The sequence below is a fragment of the Lutjanus erythropterus genome, chromosome 2, assembly GCF_056507025.1.
Source record: "Lutjanus erythropterus isolate fLutEry1 chromosome 2, fLutEry1.hap2, whole genome shotgun sequence".
Taxonomy (NCBI): Eukaryota; Metazoa; Chordata; class Actinopteri; order Lutjaniformes; family Lutjanidae; genus Lutjanus; species Lutjanus erythropterus.
The window spans coordinates 1450650-1470210 of NC_139318.1; the positions used below are offsets into that span (position 1 = coordinate 1450650).

At 38.3% G+C, this 19561-nt stretch overlaps 1 protein-coding gene across 2 annotated transcripts in view; it reads right to left on the reverse strand.

Moving 5' to 3' along the window:
* Window positions 1-19561, reverse strand: part of fhit (fragile histidine triad diadenosine triphosphatase) — a 557602-nt gene that overhangs the window by 81345 nt on the left and 456696 nt on the right. For both annotated transcript variants that reach the window (XM_084743826.1, XM_084743834.1), the window contains one exon: window positions 11986-12054. In XM_084743826.1, coding sequence (XP_084599952.1) covers window positions 11986-12054 — 69 coding nt within the window. The remainder of the gene's footprint in view (window positions 1-11985; window positions 12055-19561) is intronic.

The window sequence follows — 19561 nt, forward strand, 5'->3', positions numbered from 1 at the left end:
TCCGCAAAATGTTCACGAACAGTGTTTTGAGTAGGATATTCTTTTAATTTCCTATCCAAGTCTGGTCTGGAAACCAGACAAATCTACAAGCTCATGTTTCATTTGCTCAGACAGTTTTCCACCTGTCCTGAATCTCTTCAGACCAGTCGCAACCATGTAATTAATATGGGGCGCTGTAATTTGAGTAAGTTTGTGACAAGGCTTCCATTTTTTTCCTGCTTGAAAACAAACTAAGCTCCACTCAGAGCTATATCACACATGTCATTGCTCTGATTGTTGTAGGTCTACCAAACTGGCAGGAGCATTTTGGCCCCTTGAAAAATGAAAATGAACTGAGCAACTCACATCTGTGAATTAGTCTGAAGATAATCCCTAAGCCTACAATCAAATTATTTCATGTTAGTAACTAGCAGGTTAAGGTCCAGTGTGCAAGATTTACAGGGATTTATTGGCTGAATATGTCATAAAAGGAATATAATATCTATAAGTATGTTTTCATGCGTGTATGATCACCTGGAAATAGGAATAGTTGTGTTTTTGTTAACTTAGCGTGAGTCCTTTATATCTCCAGAGGGTGCAAGTCCTCTTCCATTAAGTCGCCATGTTGCATCGCCATGTTTCTACAGTAGCCCAGAACAGACAAACCTAACACCGGCTCTAGATGAAGCACTTTGTGGGACCTTTGTGGCCACCAAAGGGAGGAGATAGTGAGGAGAGTCTACCACTAGATGCCACTAAATCCTCCACAGTGGTCTTTTTTTGTTCTGTGCCACTGCAGCCGGAGTAGAGATCAGCAACGTCATAAAGGTTTGAGCGGTGGATGGATGTGTTGAGTTGAACACTGGCATTGTAGCATCACATCCCATCTCATCCTACCTTTTTACTAGTTTATATTTTATTTTATTATTATATATTTTTATGTTTTTATGTCCAGTAAGCCTGAACAACAGCCTCTGTGGCTACCAGTGGCAATTACAGGATAATAATAAATGTTAATTGTTACTGTTAAACTGTAGGATAATAGTATTATACTGTAGAATAGTCATAAAGTCAACAAACTCAGTTATGAGATGGGATTGTTCTTTTGAAGGCTGCATGGCCTGTTTTAGTTATGACTTTCATCTTTTCCCAATTTTAGCCAAATATAAATTGCAGTAATAGTAACAAGTAAATTAAGGAGTAAGCAGTTAAAACAATCTTTTGATTAGGCTGTATATTTGAATATGGTAACTCCAGTGCTTTTCTTAAGGGCAATGGCAGAAATGTTCCTGATAAAAGTGTTTAAACCTCATGTAAACTGAATGATAATGGAGGAAGAAAAAGTCACACTTGGAACAGCAGAAAACACAATCATTATAATCATGAGCTGATGTTGTGTTCCACTAGCACAAGTATGGCACAAATGTAATTGAGTTCCCAGTGCTCCCAGGAGGCTAAGCGCAGGGGGAAGGAGGAGGAAGAGGAGGCGCCAAACCTCCAGACCATTCTCCACTGATTAATTCTGCTGTTTGAAATAACCTACTGTCCACAACAAGAGCAGCTTGAATTGAAGAGGACCGTCAGGGTTCTCGCTACACAAAGCCGTGTGGACATTAGAGGCCACATCATGTCTATCAACACTCTTCAAGGCTCAAAGACGCCATGAGCCGAAATGTCTCGCTGATAAAGGCAGTAACAAGCTTAAGAGGAGCCAATGAGCTTAAGTGGTATCTTCATTTCAAAAGACTGACATTTTGATTAAAAGTTTAATTGAACTGTTCATAGAAGTAACAGACACTTGATCAGTGATTCATTGGTTAGATGGATTCAGCTGCACTGCTGAGGAAGGAACCAATGCACAGCACTGGATGTTCATTTTAACAGCATCTTCTTTATATGGGGATAATAATTCTCAATATGAAAACTGAATATGCTAAATGAAACTGTATTAGTATTACATAATATATCGTGGATAATTATAACTGGATGCACCTTAACATTCATATTTTTAGGAAATATTTAAAAAAGATTAAAAAAAAAAAAAAAAAAAGAACACATTGTCCAAATAAGGCAGGACTTTTTATTTTGACATTATTTTATTTATGAATTTTATTTATATCATACTGTGGCAATAGTAATGTTGTGAAGTGGGAGGATCTGGCATTTCAGGGAACATTTCAGTGTTTTAATGATATGTGCAATGCTCCGCATCATAACACAGGAGTCTCCTGGATAACAGTACGAAAGTTTAAAGGGGTAGTTAGTGTTAGGAAACAGCTTCACAGTGGACTGGCAAAATTGGCAAAAATCAAAAACACAGAATGGTATTTGCTGAAAAGAGAATACACATTAAGTTTGGGTGGCATAAGGGTACAGTGGTTAGCACTGCTGCCTCACAACAAGATGGTTCTGAGTTTGAAATCTCCAGCTGGCTGGGTTAGTTTGATTGTGTGACTTCAAACTAACAACTTGAGACACAGAAGTTACAAAAACACAAATAAGGACAGATCGAGACAGTAGCACCTCCTGTGTTCTGTGAGGTAAAATGATTGGGAGTCTGGTTGTTTTGCACAGGTATTTATATCATGGTGGATTCCCATCAGGAAAAGTTGCCTAATGGCAATTTAAGGCAGTGAAAATATTCTAAATATAGTGTTCACTTGATGCTGACCCTGCCCATAGCAGGACACAGCTTAACTTCCTACACCGGTACTCCTGCTGCTTCTCTACTGTGGATAATACTGTAAGTACCTCATACAACCACACTGAAAAAAGAACATAAAATCAGAACTACACCTTATACCAAACAAAAAGGAGAATGTGTTGCAGCAGTGACTAGTTCATGGAGTTTAAACTCTGAAGGGAAGGTTCATATTTCTTTTCCTCCTAAATTAATTACTTATACTCTTTTCTTTTAGTAGAAAATGTCTTCTTTGCTTTTGTCCAGACAGACTTTCATTGCTGAGCTGCAGTGGAGGGATAGTCACTGTGACCTTGGATATTATTATACCCACTTGATTTGGCTAACTGAGACTGCTGAAGCCTCATACTAACTTCAGCAGAACTTTAGAATGAGAGCGAGGACGGTGGACTTAGTCCATCCTCTGACATATAAAAACTGATATAGTATAGCTTGCTGTACTATATGTGATTACTGATGCTTCATTTTTCTCTCTCTGATCACAGTGTGACAGTCAGTGGAGCTCTGTAGACACCTCCACAGGTACAAAAGCAGCATTATCCTTCTCCTCTATTCACTGTTTATCCTGCTGACACAACATGGCTTTTTGAAATCTTTGTGACTTCATGTATCTGTAAAGAATGAGCATGAGGTCAAAGAGCTGCAGCTCCCCTCAGCAGAACAATGACAAAAATCAAAGTTGTTAGACCAGGGACAGCTGCCTTCTTTCCCCTGTGGTTGATTAAAAGGTCAAAACACTTAGTTTGGAATTAATTGACCTTTCTGAGGTGTAATGCTTTCAGCCCAGGAAAGAATTCAGATATGGTATAAAGAAAAAGAATTGCTCAGGTAAATATATCCTAAATGCATACACAACATACTGTATCTCTGCCAGACTAAACAAGTAAAGGCCACCATGGGTCATCACATCTCAAAATTGATTATTAGTATAACATGTAATGAACAAATTTGATGACTTGAAAGATGGGTAAGTCAATGCTCTGTTGTTAAAATGGTATTACAAGATCAGGACTTGGGACATGTCAGTCTTAATTTAGGACTTTGTTCGGGTGTTGTCTGTCTTGACTTTGGGCTTGCATGCAAAGACTTTAGACTTACTCGTGACTTGCAAAACAATGGCTTGGTTCCCTCTGACAGTGTGTTTGCTGTGATTCGGTGCAACAGCAGAACAATGGCTGACAGAAGAGCTACTGCTGTTAACTTCAGTTTTGAAGCTTTTGAAAATCCTCTGGAGTCCAAGGTCATATTTGTCATGTTGCTCACCACAGAATTCAGCCTTTGGTTACCAACTAAAAACTGTTTTTACCCCCAAGGCAAGGCCATCTCTTCTCTTTGTTTTCAGCACAAAATTACTTTAAGCCTGACTTTTTTCACTTTCTTTTGTAGACAACTCTGCTTAGAAAAGATTGTTCTTCTTTGTATAAAGCAAGTATTTACACATAACAAGGTGTTTTCAGAGAAGCACTGCCTGCACTTGATCTACACACTTTGGTCACCATTGAATATTTTTGTTTAAATGTGGAACAAGCAATCACTCATCCATACAAATATGAAAAAAGGCATTTTTTCATCCTCAGCTGAACTCAGCGGTGTAGAATTCTTTTTTTTTCTTCTTTTTACACTGTATTTCAGCACATGGTATTCTTGATGTTCACCTCTCTAATCATGTCTTGACATCTATCCTAAGTGACCTTTTGGATGAGTCATTTCATCGTGTGCACAAAGCATTCTGAATTGTTGGGGCATGGTGAAGAATGATTGAAAGACCAAATTACACAGAATCTTTATGCTGCTGTCTTTGTCTCTGACACACACACTCTTTTCATCTGTTCCCCCATGGATCATATACAGATTTGCAGTCGTGCTAAATTATCAGTGTGTATAAAAATAACTGCTGATGAGTAGGGCTGGGAGATATGACAATATGTACATGGAGACCTGAACTCAACATGGTTTTCAATTTCTGCCCTGACTTTGTTATTGCTTTTCTGATGATGAGTTTAGATCAAACCAGCGCCTCAGGAGTGGAGATGAGCTTCATTGCTTCTCTCTATATAAAACTAGGGGAATTTTTAGGAAATGATCGGCCAAAAATTAGGCCTTCCAGGTACCTGGTGTGAGAGTCGAGGCAAAAACTGCAGTGTTTTGCAGAAAAAAAAAAAAAACTGTTCTGCACTGCGCTGATAAATATCTGATCAGCTGGAATCTGACAATGATCTAACAGATGATAAAACAATAAAGAAATGGCCAGATATGATCCTGATTCACTGTATGCCAGCAACACACTTACAGGCATTGTGCCTAGTCCACCCTTTCAAAAAGAACAATACAGTATGTCCACAGCTGCTGGCCACACTGACATGAAATGTGCTCTGTATATTCATGACCTTCCAGTGGATGATTAATAATGATCTAGGCAATTCCCTGGCATTTATCCTGCAGAACCACCTTCATCGACACTTTGACAAGATAGTTTAAAAGCTACCAGCATGGTCTTGGTCCTCCAGGATGACTCCTCATCTCCTTGTCCCTAAACCTTTCCTTTCTATCACCATGAGGCCAAAATTTTCATTTGAACACAAGAAATGTCATTAAAGAGGTACTGCACACATATTTTTGATCTGTAAACTAAATTATATTCCTGTGCAGTGATGCAACACATCAGTATTGGTGTTAATATTTACATTTCTTCATAAATGTATAGAAACTGGCATTTGGAAAACCTTCTGTCTTGAATCATCCTGAAACTTGTAAGGCTAATCCTGAGTCAACAGTTTGGAATTTCACTGCATCATGAAATTTATGCAAAATGAGCAGGTTAACATCCTCTAATCAGACTTGGGTGCCCACTCTTGACTGTGTGAAACAGTGCTCATTTTTAAATAGACTCATCATTCACAGTTTTTTTTTTTTTTTTTGCTAAACCTCTATTCAGTATTTTTACATTTTGGTGCTTTTGATGTTTGTAGAAGCTCTACTGGACTGCCTGCTCACCCTCAATGATGATCCATGGCAGGGCTGTGGGTACATACTGACACTTCCCTACATACACACATACATAAACACACACACACACACACACACACACACACACACACACACACACGCAGGAGAGCTTCTCTGAGCTGTTAGCATTAGCTCCGAAATTTTTCACAAAGGGCCAAAAATATGCTTCTGATGACTGTCAAAGATCCAGCAGACTCTGTCTCCAGTGTTTCTCCACAGACATGGAGACAGCAGCTCTATGGATGGTTAGCTCTGACTACTGCGTGGTGATCAGTCTCTCTATGTGCTATTGTTGCCACATCCCCCTACAGTTGTCCTGTGCACCCAACTCCCCACCCCTCGTACCCACTTTTTTTTTTTTTTTTTTAGCATTTTTCAAACATGCAATTGGTTGGGGGTGGGGTAGGCTGAGTGCAGGGAGTGCAGTTGTACTTTAATCTGGATTTCAAGACCATTTTGCATCCCCTCCCCCCAACCACATAACGTTTTGCTGTGGACACAGACATATACCAGTTTAGTAGACATTGCCAGCCCTAGACTTGAGGCTATATTTTTGCATTATTTCATTCAATACTGACCACTGACTAACCAGGCTAATACATCACAGCAACTGGAAACCCGAACTCAAGTGAACCTGCAGTTTAAATAACAAAACAGGACAAACCCCATTGAAACCCCAACTTGATCTTTAGTTGGATCTTAGTTTGGGTTGGCTAGGAATTCTTATCCTCTGAAAATTAACTTGAATTTTTGATCATTTTGACCCCATAATCTTTCTTGTAGCACCATGCTCAGGATAAAACAGAGATTTTTGGTTCCACTACTGGTAAAGATCTAAGAACAGCAAAATCATTGGTATGAATTATGGAGAGTTCCACAGCCATGACAGGCTTTGGACTTTTAATCTAATCCTTTTTCCCTTTATACTGTATGAACTGTGATATAATGTAGTTTGAAAGTGGTCTACTGCAGCCATGAATGTCAAATTTATGGATGCCAAGTAGACTCGTGGTACTTTAAAACTGACAGGCTTAGTATGATCAGCAAGAACACAAAAAGACTTAACCAGAGCACTTAGTATTGCCTCTATTGCTCAGGGTTTCAAAGGAGTAAAATGAACAAAGCAAAGAGTAAAAAATCCTGGGGAAAAAAGGAAAATACAAACAAGGTTGGCAAAGCGAGTATGATGTGCTGTGACAGCTCTTTTTGGGCAAGGTGACACTGTAAAGAAAATTGAATGTGCCATCTGGTACATCAGAGGGAGACAGAGATACCAATAGAGAGACGGGGGGAGACAGAGGAAGAGACAGGGAGACGGAGCAAACACACAGACAGATAGCTACAGCAGTGTTTAGCTGCTGACTCTATTCTCTATCACAGAGCTGCTGTCAGCCCGCTGCATCGACTGAGCAGTGCCGGCCTCCCGAGCTCCACTTCATCTAAATAAAATGACAATACAACTGCACTCCCGAGTCCCATCCCTTCTCTTTACAGCGATAAACAGCCCGTTGACTGTGGCTTCACTGTCATGCACTATCTGCATCTGATAAAGCACTGGACCTCCTCGTCTGCCAGTGGGGGCGGAAGTAACAAATAGCTTTTTACCAGTCATACTGTGAGGAGCTGTTTTCTCAACTTCACTCTCTTATTGCACTTTTATTCAGCTATATTATGATACAAGCATTTTCCTCCATTGCGCTGTAATTCAGACCCACTGTTATGTCCACTTATTGTAAGTGACTTCCTGAAAGTTATGCTCACAGATTCAGTTTACTTTTGGAAGGACAGTAATGATATATAAGCAACTACTGGCTACAGTGTTCCCATAAATTCTCAGATAGTGCAGAGAAATGGGTTGATTTCCCTGTTTCTGATATATTCCTGCTCTGATAGGTTCTCTAATTCAAACTCAATATTTTATGTCAGGTGATGACCTCTCATAGCCATGGTAATTATGACAGGAAATAAGCAGGATGCCAAATACATAGTATAAAGAGTGAGACAGTCCATGTTTGGAGGAGGTGGGGTGGTTTGGTGGTTCAAATAAACACATGACTTTCACCCAAGAGTCCAGGTTTTGAGTCCCATATGAAACCAAAAGTCAGTGTTGAGTTATGTAAAGTAGCTTACATTACGTTATGTGCAAGACTTCTGTCACATGACATATGCAAGTTATTCAGCCTGGTCTCGCTCCCAACTCATCAGATACCAACAATCTGTCACTGCCTCTCAGTGACTCATACAGACACGGACAGTACACGCTGGAAGTGACGCACCAGGCTTTTCAAGTGACTTCAATGTAAACCCATCTGCAGAGCCCAAATGAAGGACAAAGAAACACTGGACTTTCACCCAAAAGACTGGGTATCACATCCCATGTGAAAACCAAAACTTTGTCAGAAATTAGAAGGCACAAAACATGATATGCATTTTATTTGTCATGTGACTTTCATGACGCAAGTCACTTCAGTGATATCACATGACGTACGTAATGTAGTTATGGTAACCCCAAACATGGTCTTATCTTAAACTTAACTACTTGGTTTTTGTGTTTAAAACTACTGAAACTGCAACTACTTATGTGCCCAGACAGAAAGCCACAGAACAAGGATGGTTAATAAAGATGGACGACATGTCTCCACTTCCTCTAACTGTACGAAAATGAAGCCATAATATCCCAGATATGAGTGCTGCCATCTTGTGCTGGTGGCATCCTTTGGAGCCAGAGTCTGCACAGTAGTAACCAGCGTGATTTGATGTTTTATTTTGGCCCATGTGCTATATATATATAAAAATTGGGCGGCAGAATTTATGACCTGTACTGCAGCCTGCCACCAGGGGGCAAGTAAGATGCTTTGACTTCTGTCTGTCCTGTCTGTTGCAATATATGACACTGGTGCAGAACAACAGACAGACTGCAGATAACACCTCAGATTATTACATACAGATGTTAAAAAAAAATAAAAAATGACTTTGTAATTTTAATTACAAATAAAAAAAACTGTTTAACATTTTCAGTGGCATTCAATTTGTTTGACTGGAAACAGGAATTGGAGTTGATTTGGGACTTTTTGACTTTGGACATGACTTGGGACATAACTATCTTTACTTAGCAGTTGTCTCTGAACTTCATAGCCAAGACTTGTGACTTGCAAAACAATGACAGTGTCTCACCAAGGCCATAGCATATGATTTAAATAATTTTCATACTAATCAAATCATTGGGTGAGCCCTTCTGCACTGTATGAAAGTATCTGCATTCATTATGTTCCTCCAGTCATTTATTCATTTTTTTCCTTTCATTTCACATCCATCTGTGTATATATAGGTGAAGGTATTTAGAGATCGGTAATTTGAAGCTAGAAACGGACAGTTGCCTCATGCTCCTCTTTGCAAAGTCATCATGAGGTGTTATCCAAAAGTGCAGCTTTAACACACTGAGCTGTGAACATTCAAAACCAAATGAGAGTGTAAGCAGCTGGCTGTGTTTCCTCCCATTTTCACAATGTGGAGAGAAAAGGGCTTCACCTGCTCTATTGCCTCTTAAATAGTCTTTATGAACATATAAATGTGTTAAATCTGGGCTATAAAACACTTAACAGTGGTAAGGTATGAGGGGAACAAACACTGGGTGATTATTCACTGCAAAGAAAAACACCTCAAAGAAAAATGTTCTCATTTGCTGGGTGTGACATGGAAAATATAAATGTTGGCGGTGCTACTGCTCTCACAATAACCCTTATGATCACATGCAAATTAAAAACAAACCTATTTATATTTTGCTGCTGGGACTCTGCTGTGGAACTGCACGTTTCATTTCTCCCCTCAGGCACCATGAGGAAGTGTAGTGAAGTTCTTTTTATTAGACGTGGTTATTAGAATATTCATATCAAACTCACCAGTTATTGATATTCATTTGCTACAGACTCTCTTGTTACAAATTCTAAATGTCACAGTGAAATTTAAAACAGCCTGAAAGGCATGTTCATTATTTTCTTATTGAAGTGTTGTGGTTCATTGGTTTGGAGATTGTGGCTCCTGGGGGCTGTAGAGCCCGCTGATATTTGTTCAAACTCATCTCTCAGATGTTTAATTAAAGTTATTAGGAGCCACAGGTGAATCAGTTCATTAGCAGTGAATTGTGTGTTCACAATCCTGCAGTAACACACAGGCACCTGAGAACAATGCCAGTTACACAGTACTGAAAGATAAATAGATCCTCCATCCAACTGCTGTTTTCATTTATTTATTACCCACTTTGAGACTAAGATGAACTAGGGGATTGCCACGAGAGCCCATCAACTTTGAAATCAGAGGTTATCGACATGACCATTTCATTTACAGAAATGGATAGTGGGACTTGTTATTGTATTAATGTGGTGTCTGAACAAACAGAATTGTTGATGTCCTATAAGCAGAAATGTGGTGGTTGACAGTAAGAAACCTTTTATCTCGATCCTGTGTGTAAGATTTACAGGGATTTATGTCTGATGGAATATAACATTCATAATGGTTTATTCTATTTGATTTTATGAATGTTTTCATTGGTGTATAATTACCTGAAAATAAAAATCATTGTGTTTGCATTAACTTAAAATGAACCTTTCATATCCACAGAGTCAAACAGTGGCTCTAGATACAGCCTTGATTTGGAGTTGTGCAGCCACCGTAGGTTCTCCTTCATGTTTGGAAGGAGAGGGAGAAGCGAGTTGGTTGCAATCTGCAAACTCACCGCTAGATGTTGCTAAACCCTACTGGTCCTTTAATTCACATATGCATGTTATTATTTTTTGCTGACATGTAATTTGTAATATGGTATTACGTGGTAACCGTTAGTTGCTGTGACCTAGAATGACCTTGATTAGATAGAAAAGTTATTTATTAGCATTAATTGTGACAAGTCAGGCAAAGCATTATTTTAGTGGTTTTAAGGAATGTTCTGATGCAGAAATAAATCTGGGACAAAATGTGTTTTTTGATATAAACCTGTTTCAGTAGACTTGGATAGCAACATGAATCTTCTCTGAAAGACAGAAGAATGTCTTCCTAACTTAGGAGATACAACTATCCAAGAAGTGAGTGACTACAGGGTCAGTATTCAGGCAGGTCAGCAAGTATTACTGACAAAGCAAAAACAGTTACGAATGACATCATCACCACCATATTCAACACAAAGCTTCTAGAGGAGCTTTTCAAGTAGCTTTATTTCAAAAAGACCCTGCGGACTGTGTCCAACAGTCTGCCCCTACAACTCAATCAAGCCGGGCAGTATCAGATGCTTCTCTATCACAGACCTATGACCACTTTCAGTAAAATACCACATAGTGGTTAAAATTAATCCCTGTCTCTTCCTCCTCCTGCATCAGTCCGTCTGGCCTGTACATTTACCTGTTCACCTTGTCAGTCGCTTTATCTCAGTGTTTCCCAAAGTTTTTTTTTTTTTTCTGGGGACCCACTTTTGAAGAATGACAAACCATCACAACCCAATCCACAATAGACCTTATTAATAAGTCTTGGTAAAACTTACTTTGTACATAAATTAATGTTCCTCACCATTGTCACTTCAATTTCCACATCATTTTATATTATCTTCACCTGAGCTGCAACGATTAATGGATTATTAAATTAAACGCCCATTATTTTCACAATCAAAAGTCCAAATTCTTTGATTTCAATTTCTTAAATGTGAATATTTTGTGGTTTCTTTACTCCTCTCTGACAGTTTAGTGAATATCTTTGAGTTGTGGACAAAATAAGAAACACTGATCAATATTTTCTGACATTTCATGGACCAAACAATGAATCAATTAGTGGAAAAATTACTGCCAGATTGATATTTTTCATCATTTTTTACCAACAACTGATCAATCAATTGTGAATATAATGGACAGATTGTTCGACAAATTATTAAATCATTTACAGCCCTAGTCTTGTTGAATGTTATCAGAAACACGATAAATACTTAATTGAGAAATAAATGCATTTTTAGGCTGAATTAACAGGACATCTCTTTGGTTTTATTTCCTCTCATCAGGAAAACGATATGGAAAATTTTAGGCTACTGAATTCTAAGAATATAGTTAAGATACAACTAAATTTCTTCCATTGGGAAGACTGGGAATCACTGCTGTATCTGATCCACTCACTAAATCCTTTTTAATGTATAAAAAAGCCCCAAATAAACAATAACAGGTCATTCAGTTCATCTATTCTCTTCTATTCAAAGTGTGCCAGTGAGTAAAATGGTAGTCAGTTGCAGGCATAAAGCAGTTAGGATAGTCAGAAATCTGCCATCTTACCTCATCGTAGACGCTGTCATTGCGCTCAAAGTCCCCCGCCTTCCTGGGCAGCACATGGACGTGGACATGCTGTAAGCAAACAAACAAGAGAAGGCAATGGTTTAGATGTGGCACTGTGTCTAGAGAAACAGGTACTTTTACACCTGGGAGTTGTCTGACAGACTGATGTGACAGAGACGGTTTCCATAGAGAGTCTTCATTACTTCACAGTACGTTGGAGAAGCCAGAGCGGAGCGTTACTGCCGTGCCACAAATCACAGGAGGGTGACCGTGCATTTCAACAAGCGTGCTACCTGCACACCACAGAGACTCCTTATTTTTATGCTTTTAAGGATTTAATTGACTTTTTCCGCCCCCCCTTCTGGTGTCAACCCCCCTGCTGTCACAAACTTGGCCGCCTGTATGGTTAACTTTGATTTCCTTCTCTGCATGGATGATATGGTAATGTCCCTGAGAAACCGCTTTATCTGACAAAACACACACTAAGCAAAAAACAAACAGCAAACAGTCACTAAAGCAGAAACAACAAACTGTTTCCCCAGATATGCATTTGCACAGTCCTCCCAATACTTATCAGTACATAAAATAAATCCTTAACATGTGTGCTTCTATAATACCTGACAAGTCAGTCATCAAGCTGTATTCCTATTATGAACATATTTACAGGGTGATTTCTGAAGAAAGACAAAAAAACAAGACCACATGTTAAAAAATAGACAAGTATAAGATTATTATATAAGGAAACGACAATGAAACATTCATTTTAAATTAAAAGATATGTTCTTGTCTGTCTTCTCTGTTATTTTGAGTAGCACTGGTCAAAAGTCGAAAAGCAGAAGTAGAATCACTTTAAGTTTTCAGTCTGGTACTGAGAGCAGCTGAGAGCTAAAAAGCCCATCGTCAATGATTTCCAAAATGATACATAAGACTGAGAGTACCAGCAACAGGCAGCACCAGACCTTAAGCATGTTACTTAAATCACGTGATATGATGTTAAACACAGGGTTACTGTTGTGAAATGGTTGCAGTACGGTTAGGTTCAGGCACTACCTCTACTTGGTCAGGCTTAGAAAAGTTATTTGAATTAAAAATTTGTTTATGTCACATTACCTTACATTACCTTACATTATGTTACCTTCATAATGTAACTTCAATAACAGAAATCAGTCAACTTTGACTTTTGGTTTCACTTGGCACACAAATCTCTGTGTCCTCGGTAAAATTCAGTCAGCTCACTATTATATAGTTATTTATACTACAGCCACTAGAGGTCACCACATCCCAATTAACATATATGCTGGTGAGGATGAGTTGGTAGGTGGGAGTTTAGGTTGGATGAATTGGTCAACAAAACATCAGACTTTAACACATTTATGATTGTAACCATGAAGATGAAGTTCCCTTAATCTTAACCAAGTAGTCATTGTAACCCCAGCCATGATGTTTCATTAAACTTAACTTCTTAACTTTATACTTGATGTCTTTTCCTGAACCAACTAAATAATTTTTGTGCTTAAACCAAATCAAACCTTAACCACAGCATTGCCACAGCCTAAAGCAGATGCATTTCTCAACAGTGATTTGTAACAGTTTCAAAGTGTACAGACAAAAGATGAGATCAGTAAAGAAAACACATCTTTCTGTTTGCAGTAGAGCCATTGTGCTGTAGTTTACATCTAATTTATGTTCAGACCTGACAGATTTTCACACCAGGCTGATCTCAGGCAAGAGCCTAGGTGTAGAGTACAGGAGCAGGTGGATCTAATTTTGACACCAACAATGTTTGGAACCAGTTGGATCTGGATAGAACCCTCACTGCAGAGTTCTGGACAATTTGAACCCATGATTTTTGACTCCTGGACCAGCTAGACCTAGGCTAATAGCTTTCCCACAGGGTTTAGGAGCAAATTAGAGATGAGGTGGACTTGGTACTATAGACCTTGCTGCAGAGTTCTGGGTCATATGGGACTGTACTTTGCAGATTTCTGGACCACTAGGACTTGTAATGGTAGCTTTGGGCTAAAAGCCTCACTGTAAATTTTGGGATCAGTTTTAATTGGGCTAAGAGTCTTAATTTAGACCGTGTGGATCTTGTAATATTTGTGATGAGCTAAATCTGTGCTAAGAGCTTTGTTGCAGAGTTCCAGACCAGTCAGATCTGGAATGAGACTTTCTGCAGAGATGTGAACACCATTTAAACTTTGGGTAAGACCCTCGATTTAGACTCCTAGACAAGTTCGACCTAGTTAATGGCCTTGGTACAGTTTGGGACAAGACAGATCCAGGCCAAGAGCCTCACCACAGTTGGACCAGAGCTAAGAGCCTTGTTGCAGAGTTCTGGACCAGTAACCTGAGAGAGGTAAATGGCACATTGTTGAAGTTGCAGGTTGAAGGACTTTTTCTATTCTTTATATGTTTCTTAGTTAGAAAAAGTGAAGTAAAGATGTAGAATTCATCTTTGAGCTGTCAGGATGAACCCACACAAGGACAGAGGAGCTTTGTATTTTGTAAGAAAGGCTGCCTTGTCATGCCTGCTAGAAACAATGACTATACAATAAACAATTAATAACAATAAAAGAACCTTGATGCAATGGTTGTGTGGGCACAATGGTGTATGTGAATATACAGCTAACAACAAGTGCACATAATGGATATGACATGAATAAAAAAATGAATCGCCACTGTTTAGTGCTTACTGACATCCTCAATATCCCTCCCTTCAGTGATCACACAGTGCAGCCTTCAACACATGTAGACTCTTGGAAAAGTATACAATAGCACATCCAGCCTCACAAAGCTTTCCTCACCACATCAGTTACACTGATGCACATGCTTTACAATGTATCAGGACAATGATGGCCTTTTATTATTTATTCTTACAATTTAATGCTCTGAAACAGGTGAAACTTTTGTTGAATGTACTGTGCAAAAAACAAGTGAGCGTAGAACTACAAACTAACTTGCACAGGGAGGTGGCATGGTGGCGCAGTGGTTAGCACTTTCTTGTACAGCAAGATGGTTGTGGGTTCAAAATCCAAACAACATGCATGTTTTCATGCATGTGTGCATGTTCTCGCTTTGAGTGGGTTTTCTCCCGTTCATCAGACCATCAGAAATGACTGACCCTCTGCTAAGCACCGCCCTCCTTAGTGACTGTTGCTACGCCTGCCAAACTTTCCATTTTGGACTGTGTCAGTTGGTCCCAAGGTGCTACACAGCAGGTGCCCATTCAAGTTGATGAGCACAGTTTTTATGTTCTCGGTCCTCTAGAGAAGTGGTTCTCAAGGTTATGAGCAATGACCACCCAACCCCCACAATGACTGACAGTCATCAACTCTACCAACGTGGTGATTTAAACATGTTTTTATTTTAGTTGCCGTGTCTCCTCAGATGTGTTTCAGAGTTGTTGTCTAAGTTCCTTTTTTGAAATGTGGGAGAGAAAAAAGAAGACGACTAAGTTTTGGGCGTGGTGGCAAGATGCAGACCCTTTTAGATCCAGAAATGATTTCATTGTCTTTTGTGATGTTTCACAGAGGACAACATCATCTGTGAATTCTGTAGACATTGCTCAACCCTACATGATTGTGATCCCCACAATTGGTGGAAGTCAGGGTAATATTTACAAAGCTTCATGTAAGTTTGGGCTCAGTTGGAAATATCGATGCCTTGCATTCTCAGCTGATGGCGCTGCTGTTGAACTTGGTGACCCACCTTGAGACACAGTCTACTTTTCCTGTCCAGTCTCCCGTTGGTCAGAGTCTTGAGCTAGAATACATTTTCTGAGAAGCCATCACTCCATAGTGGTTGTTTCATGTGATGATTAGCAAAACTGTTATTTTCAACTATTGCTGGTTAACTACTGGTTAAGTACACTTTGAATGTTACAAACGCATCAAATCTAGATTCTGAAGCAAACTATATCACTGGTGCAGGTAATGTGATCTAAAAAACATTTTCTAGTCTAAAATACAGCCCTCATTTCCCATCATGCCTTGTGCTGGACTGGGTTTGCTGTTTTATGCCCCAAAATGCAAAGATTACTTTTTAGTAAGGCAAGGCAAGGCAAGGCAAGGCACCATTCATACACAAGGCAATTCAAGGTGCTTTACAGAACTTGAAAATACATTAAATAGAAACATTAAAAGAACATTAAAATTGTGTTTGAGATACTTAAAAACAAAAGCTAAAAGCAGGACAATAAATAGTTTAAAGTATTACAGAAAATCCATTTAAAGAAAGAAGCAGAATGACACCAAGATTTCTGGCTTGACTTTTAGGTTTTAGTGTCATGGATTCAAGGTGAGCACTGACTTTTGATCTTTGTTCTTTAGGGCCAAAAACAACTATCTCAGTTTTGTCTGTGTTTAGTTGTAGGAAATTCTGGCACATCCATGTATTGATTTCATCAATGCACTTATTTAACAGATGTAGGGGACTGTAGTCATCTGGTGACACTGTAATGTAGAGTTGTGTGTCATCTGCATAAGTATGGTAGGAGATGTTGTGATATTCCATAATCTGAGCAAGAGGGAGCATATAGATGTTGAACAGAAGAGGCCCAAGAATGGACCCTTGAGGAACTCCACATGTCATTTTTGTTTGCACAAATTCATAATTGCCAAGAGACACAAAGAAATCCCTGTCCTGTAAATAAGATTTAAACCAATTTAGCACAGTGCCAGAAAGTCCCACCCACTTTTCTAGTCTGTCGAGCAGAATATTATGGTCGACTGTGTCGAATGCAGCACTGAGATCCAGTAATACCAGAACTGAAATCTTTGATGCATCACTGCTCAGATGAATGTCATTCAGAACTTTTACAAGTGCAGTCTCAGTGCTGTGATGTGCTCGAAATCCAGACTGAAAGACATAGAAATAGCCACTGTAGTGTGTTCAGAAATTGTTTCTTTTCTTTTTCATATAGTTTTAACCATTAGTCAGATGGCTGTTACATTTCTTTTGGTCAGCTTCATTTCATATATTTTTGAGTGACGGTCTTTAACTTGGATGTCATTTAGGGGCCGATGTTGTAGAGAGCTGTTTGCATCAATATTTTATTTTATTCTCTACAGTCATCTGGTGTCTCCTGTATATTATCTCACAACTTCCTTGGGTTCTCAGGTTGAGACCCACTGCCCTGGGACCAGAGAGACATTTTTTCTTTCACTTTTTTACATTTATATATTTGAACCACAATAATATATATATGTTTCTATAAGAACATATAAAACATCACTTTGATTTTTGAAAGAAATAATAGGTAATATTGAGAGTTGGAAATAAACTACAAATACTTAAATTACTGTAATTACTGTAATTTTTTGTGGGTACTTGTACTTTTATGAGTAGATTCTCGGGGCTGTACTTTTACTCATACTTAAGTATGCACTGCAAGATGTAATCTATAGTTACTTTTAAAATCATAATTTAGTACTGACTACAATTTAAATTAATATCCAGACCTTTAATCTGCAGTTTTGTAGTCAATAAGGTGATCTGATCACAAACGGCTCAGTGAAAACCAGGACATACAAACGAGAAACAAAACAAAATGCTGCAGCAGCACACATTTAGAGTAAGGATGTTAGTGATTAAGCATTTGATTTGATTTGATTTGATTTGGATCTCTTTTAGCCATCAGCTAATCTTCCAAGAGTCCACATCAAGATTACAAACAATCAGTGGTGGACAGTAGTGAAGTACATTTACTTGAGTACTGTACTTAAGTACATTTTTTGAGTATCTGTACTTCACTTCAGTATTTGTTTTTTTTTAGAAACTTCTGACTTTCACTCCACTACATTTCAAAGACAAATATTGTACTTTTGACTCCACTACATTTCTAGGAAGGTTGTTGTTACTTTTTGACTGAGGACATATTTGAAGTCAGCTGTTGCTATTTTTTCTTTTCTAAAATGCAATTGGTCACATGCTGTGTTCCTCACAAAAGGAAACCAATCACAGTAGCTCCTCTGGATTGATGTAATAGTGGAAATACATCATCCAGGTGCTCTGTAACAAGCACAAGCAAGCTCTCCCTCTTTCATTCAAACAAAAAGCGCAAATGGTGACAGCAGGAGAAAAACAAAATAAAATCTCAAGATGTTATTATAATTATTCATTATTCCAGGTAGCTTTTGAAGTTGGATTGTTTTTATCAGGGTGAAAAATACCACATAATTCATGTATATACTGCCTCTGAAGCCAGAAAGAAATCTCAGTTATTTAACAGACTTGGAGAACTCCTTAAAGTTGACAGACTTTGTGTAGCAGAGTGCTTCTACAAACAAGTCAGCGCATCATTAGGTGGTTTCAGAGTTACAAGCTTCTGTAAATGCATCATGAAAACAATACAGCATGTATTGATATTAGAAAATGTACTTTGTAATTTGTACTTGAATACTTAAGTGTTTCTAAAAACATGTACTTCTGAATACTTAAGTATTTTTAAAAGCAAGTACTCTAGTACTTTAACTCAAGTAAAATTTTGACTGAGCAACTTTCACTTGTAGTTGAGTAATATTTGACCAGGAGTATCTATACTCTGACTCAAGTACTGGGGTTGAGTACTTTGTCCACCACTGCAAACAATTAAGCATATAGTACTTGAACATATAATCATGTGTAGATACACACACACACACACACACACACACACACACACACACACAAACACACACAGCCAAAATACATGAACACATTTTGAGCATTAGTCGAATAATTAAGATTTTAACCAATTAAAATGAATTCATGGCTATTGAAATGGCAGTAATTGCACCTCTTTTGACATTGTTTTGTCTGGCATGGCTATTTGCAGCCATTCTTAGACTTAAAATGAGAAAAAATTACCAAATCCAAAAAAAAAAAAAAAAAGAAAAAACTAGGAAAAAAAGGGAAATGAGGATTAAATATGTGTTTAGTATCTTATCAGTTATTAATGATTAATCAGTTGTTAGCATTTTCAACTATTAGTTCAGGAAAATGCACAAACTGTAGTTTGGAGAGGTGACTGTGACAGCAACTGTTAAAAGCTGCGCTGAATACATCTAAAATTTGAGGATTTTTTTTAACTGAACCTCCAGTAGAACAGTGTGTTGAGAAGGGTAACAGTGATGTTGGTCTTACTCAATGCTGTGATCCAGTACATATATTTACATTTATTGTCTTGGAGCTACAGATGGTTCTGTGCTGTGTGTTGTTCTATAAATCCTGAGGTGTGTGTGTATGTGTTATCAAGGGCATAATAACATATTAGTGAGGTTTTTATTCATTTTTCATTTCTGCACTGTGATAAGCAGCCTCAATGAATGTTTATAAATGCTACAAACAAGATAGCATGTTTAGAGGCGTAGTATGCATTTTCTGTTTAATGAGGTCATTAACATAATGTCTGCATTATTAAATTTGCCTACCTTGAGGAAAACGTCTGATTTAGAAAAAAATAACACATCATAGCAGGAGAGCTATTTATCACTGAGGCTTTCTAAATGAGTGCTGTGTGAATGAGGCTGTGTCTGTCCACTGGACTATGTGTGCATGTTTGTTAGTAATGTGTGTGTGTCTGCATACCAGGAAC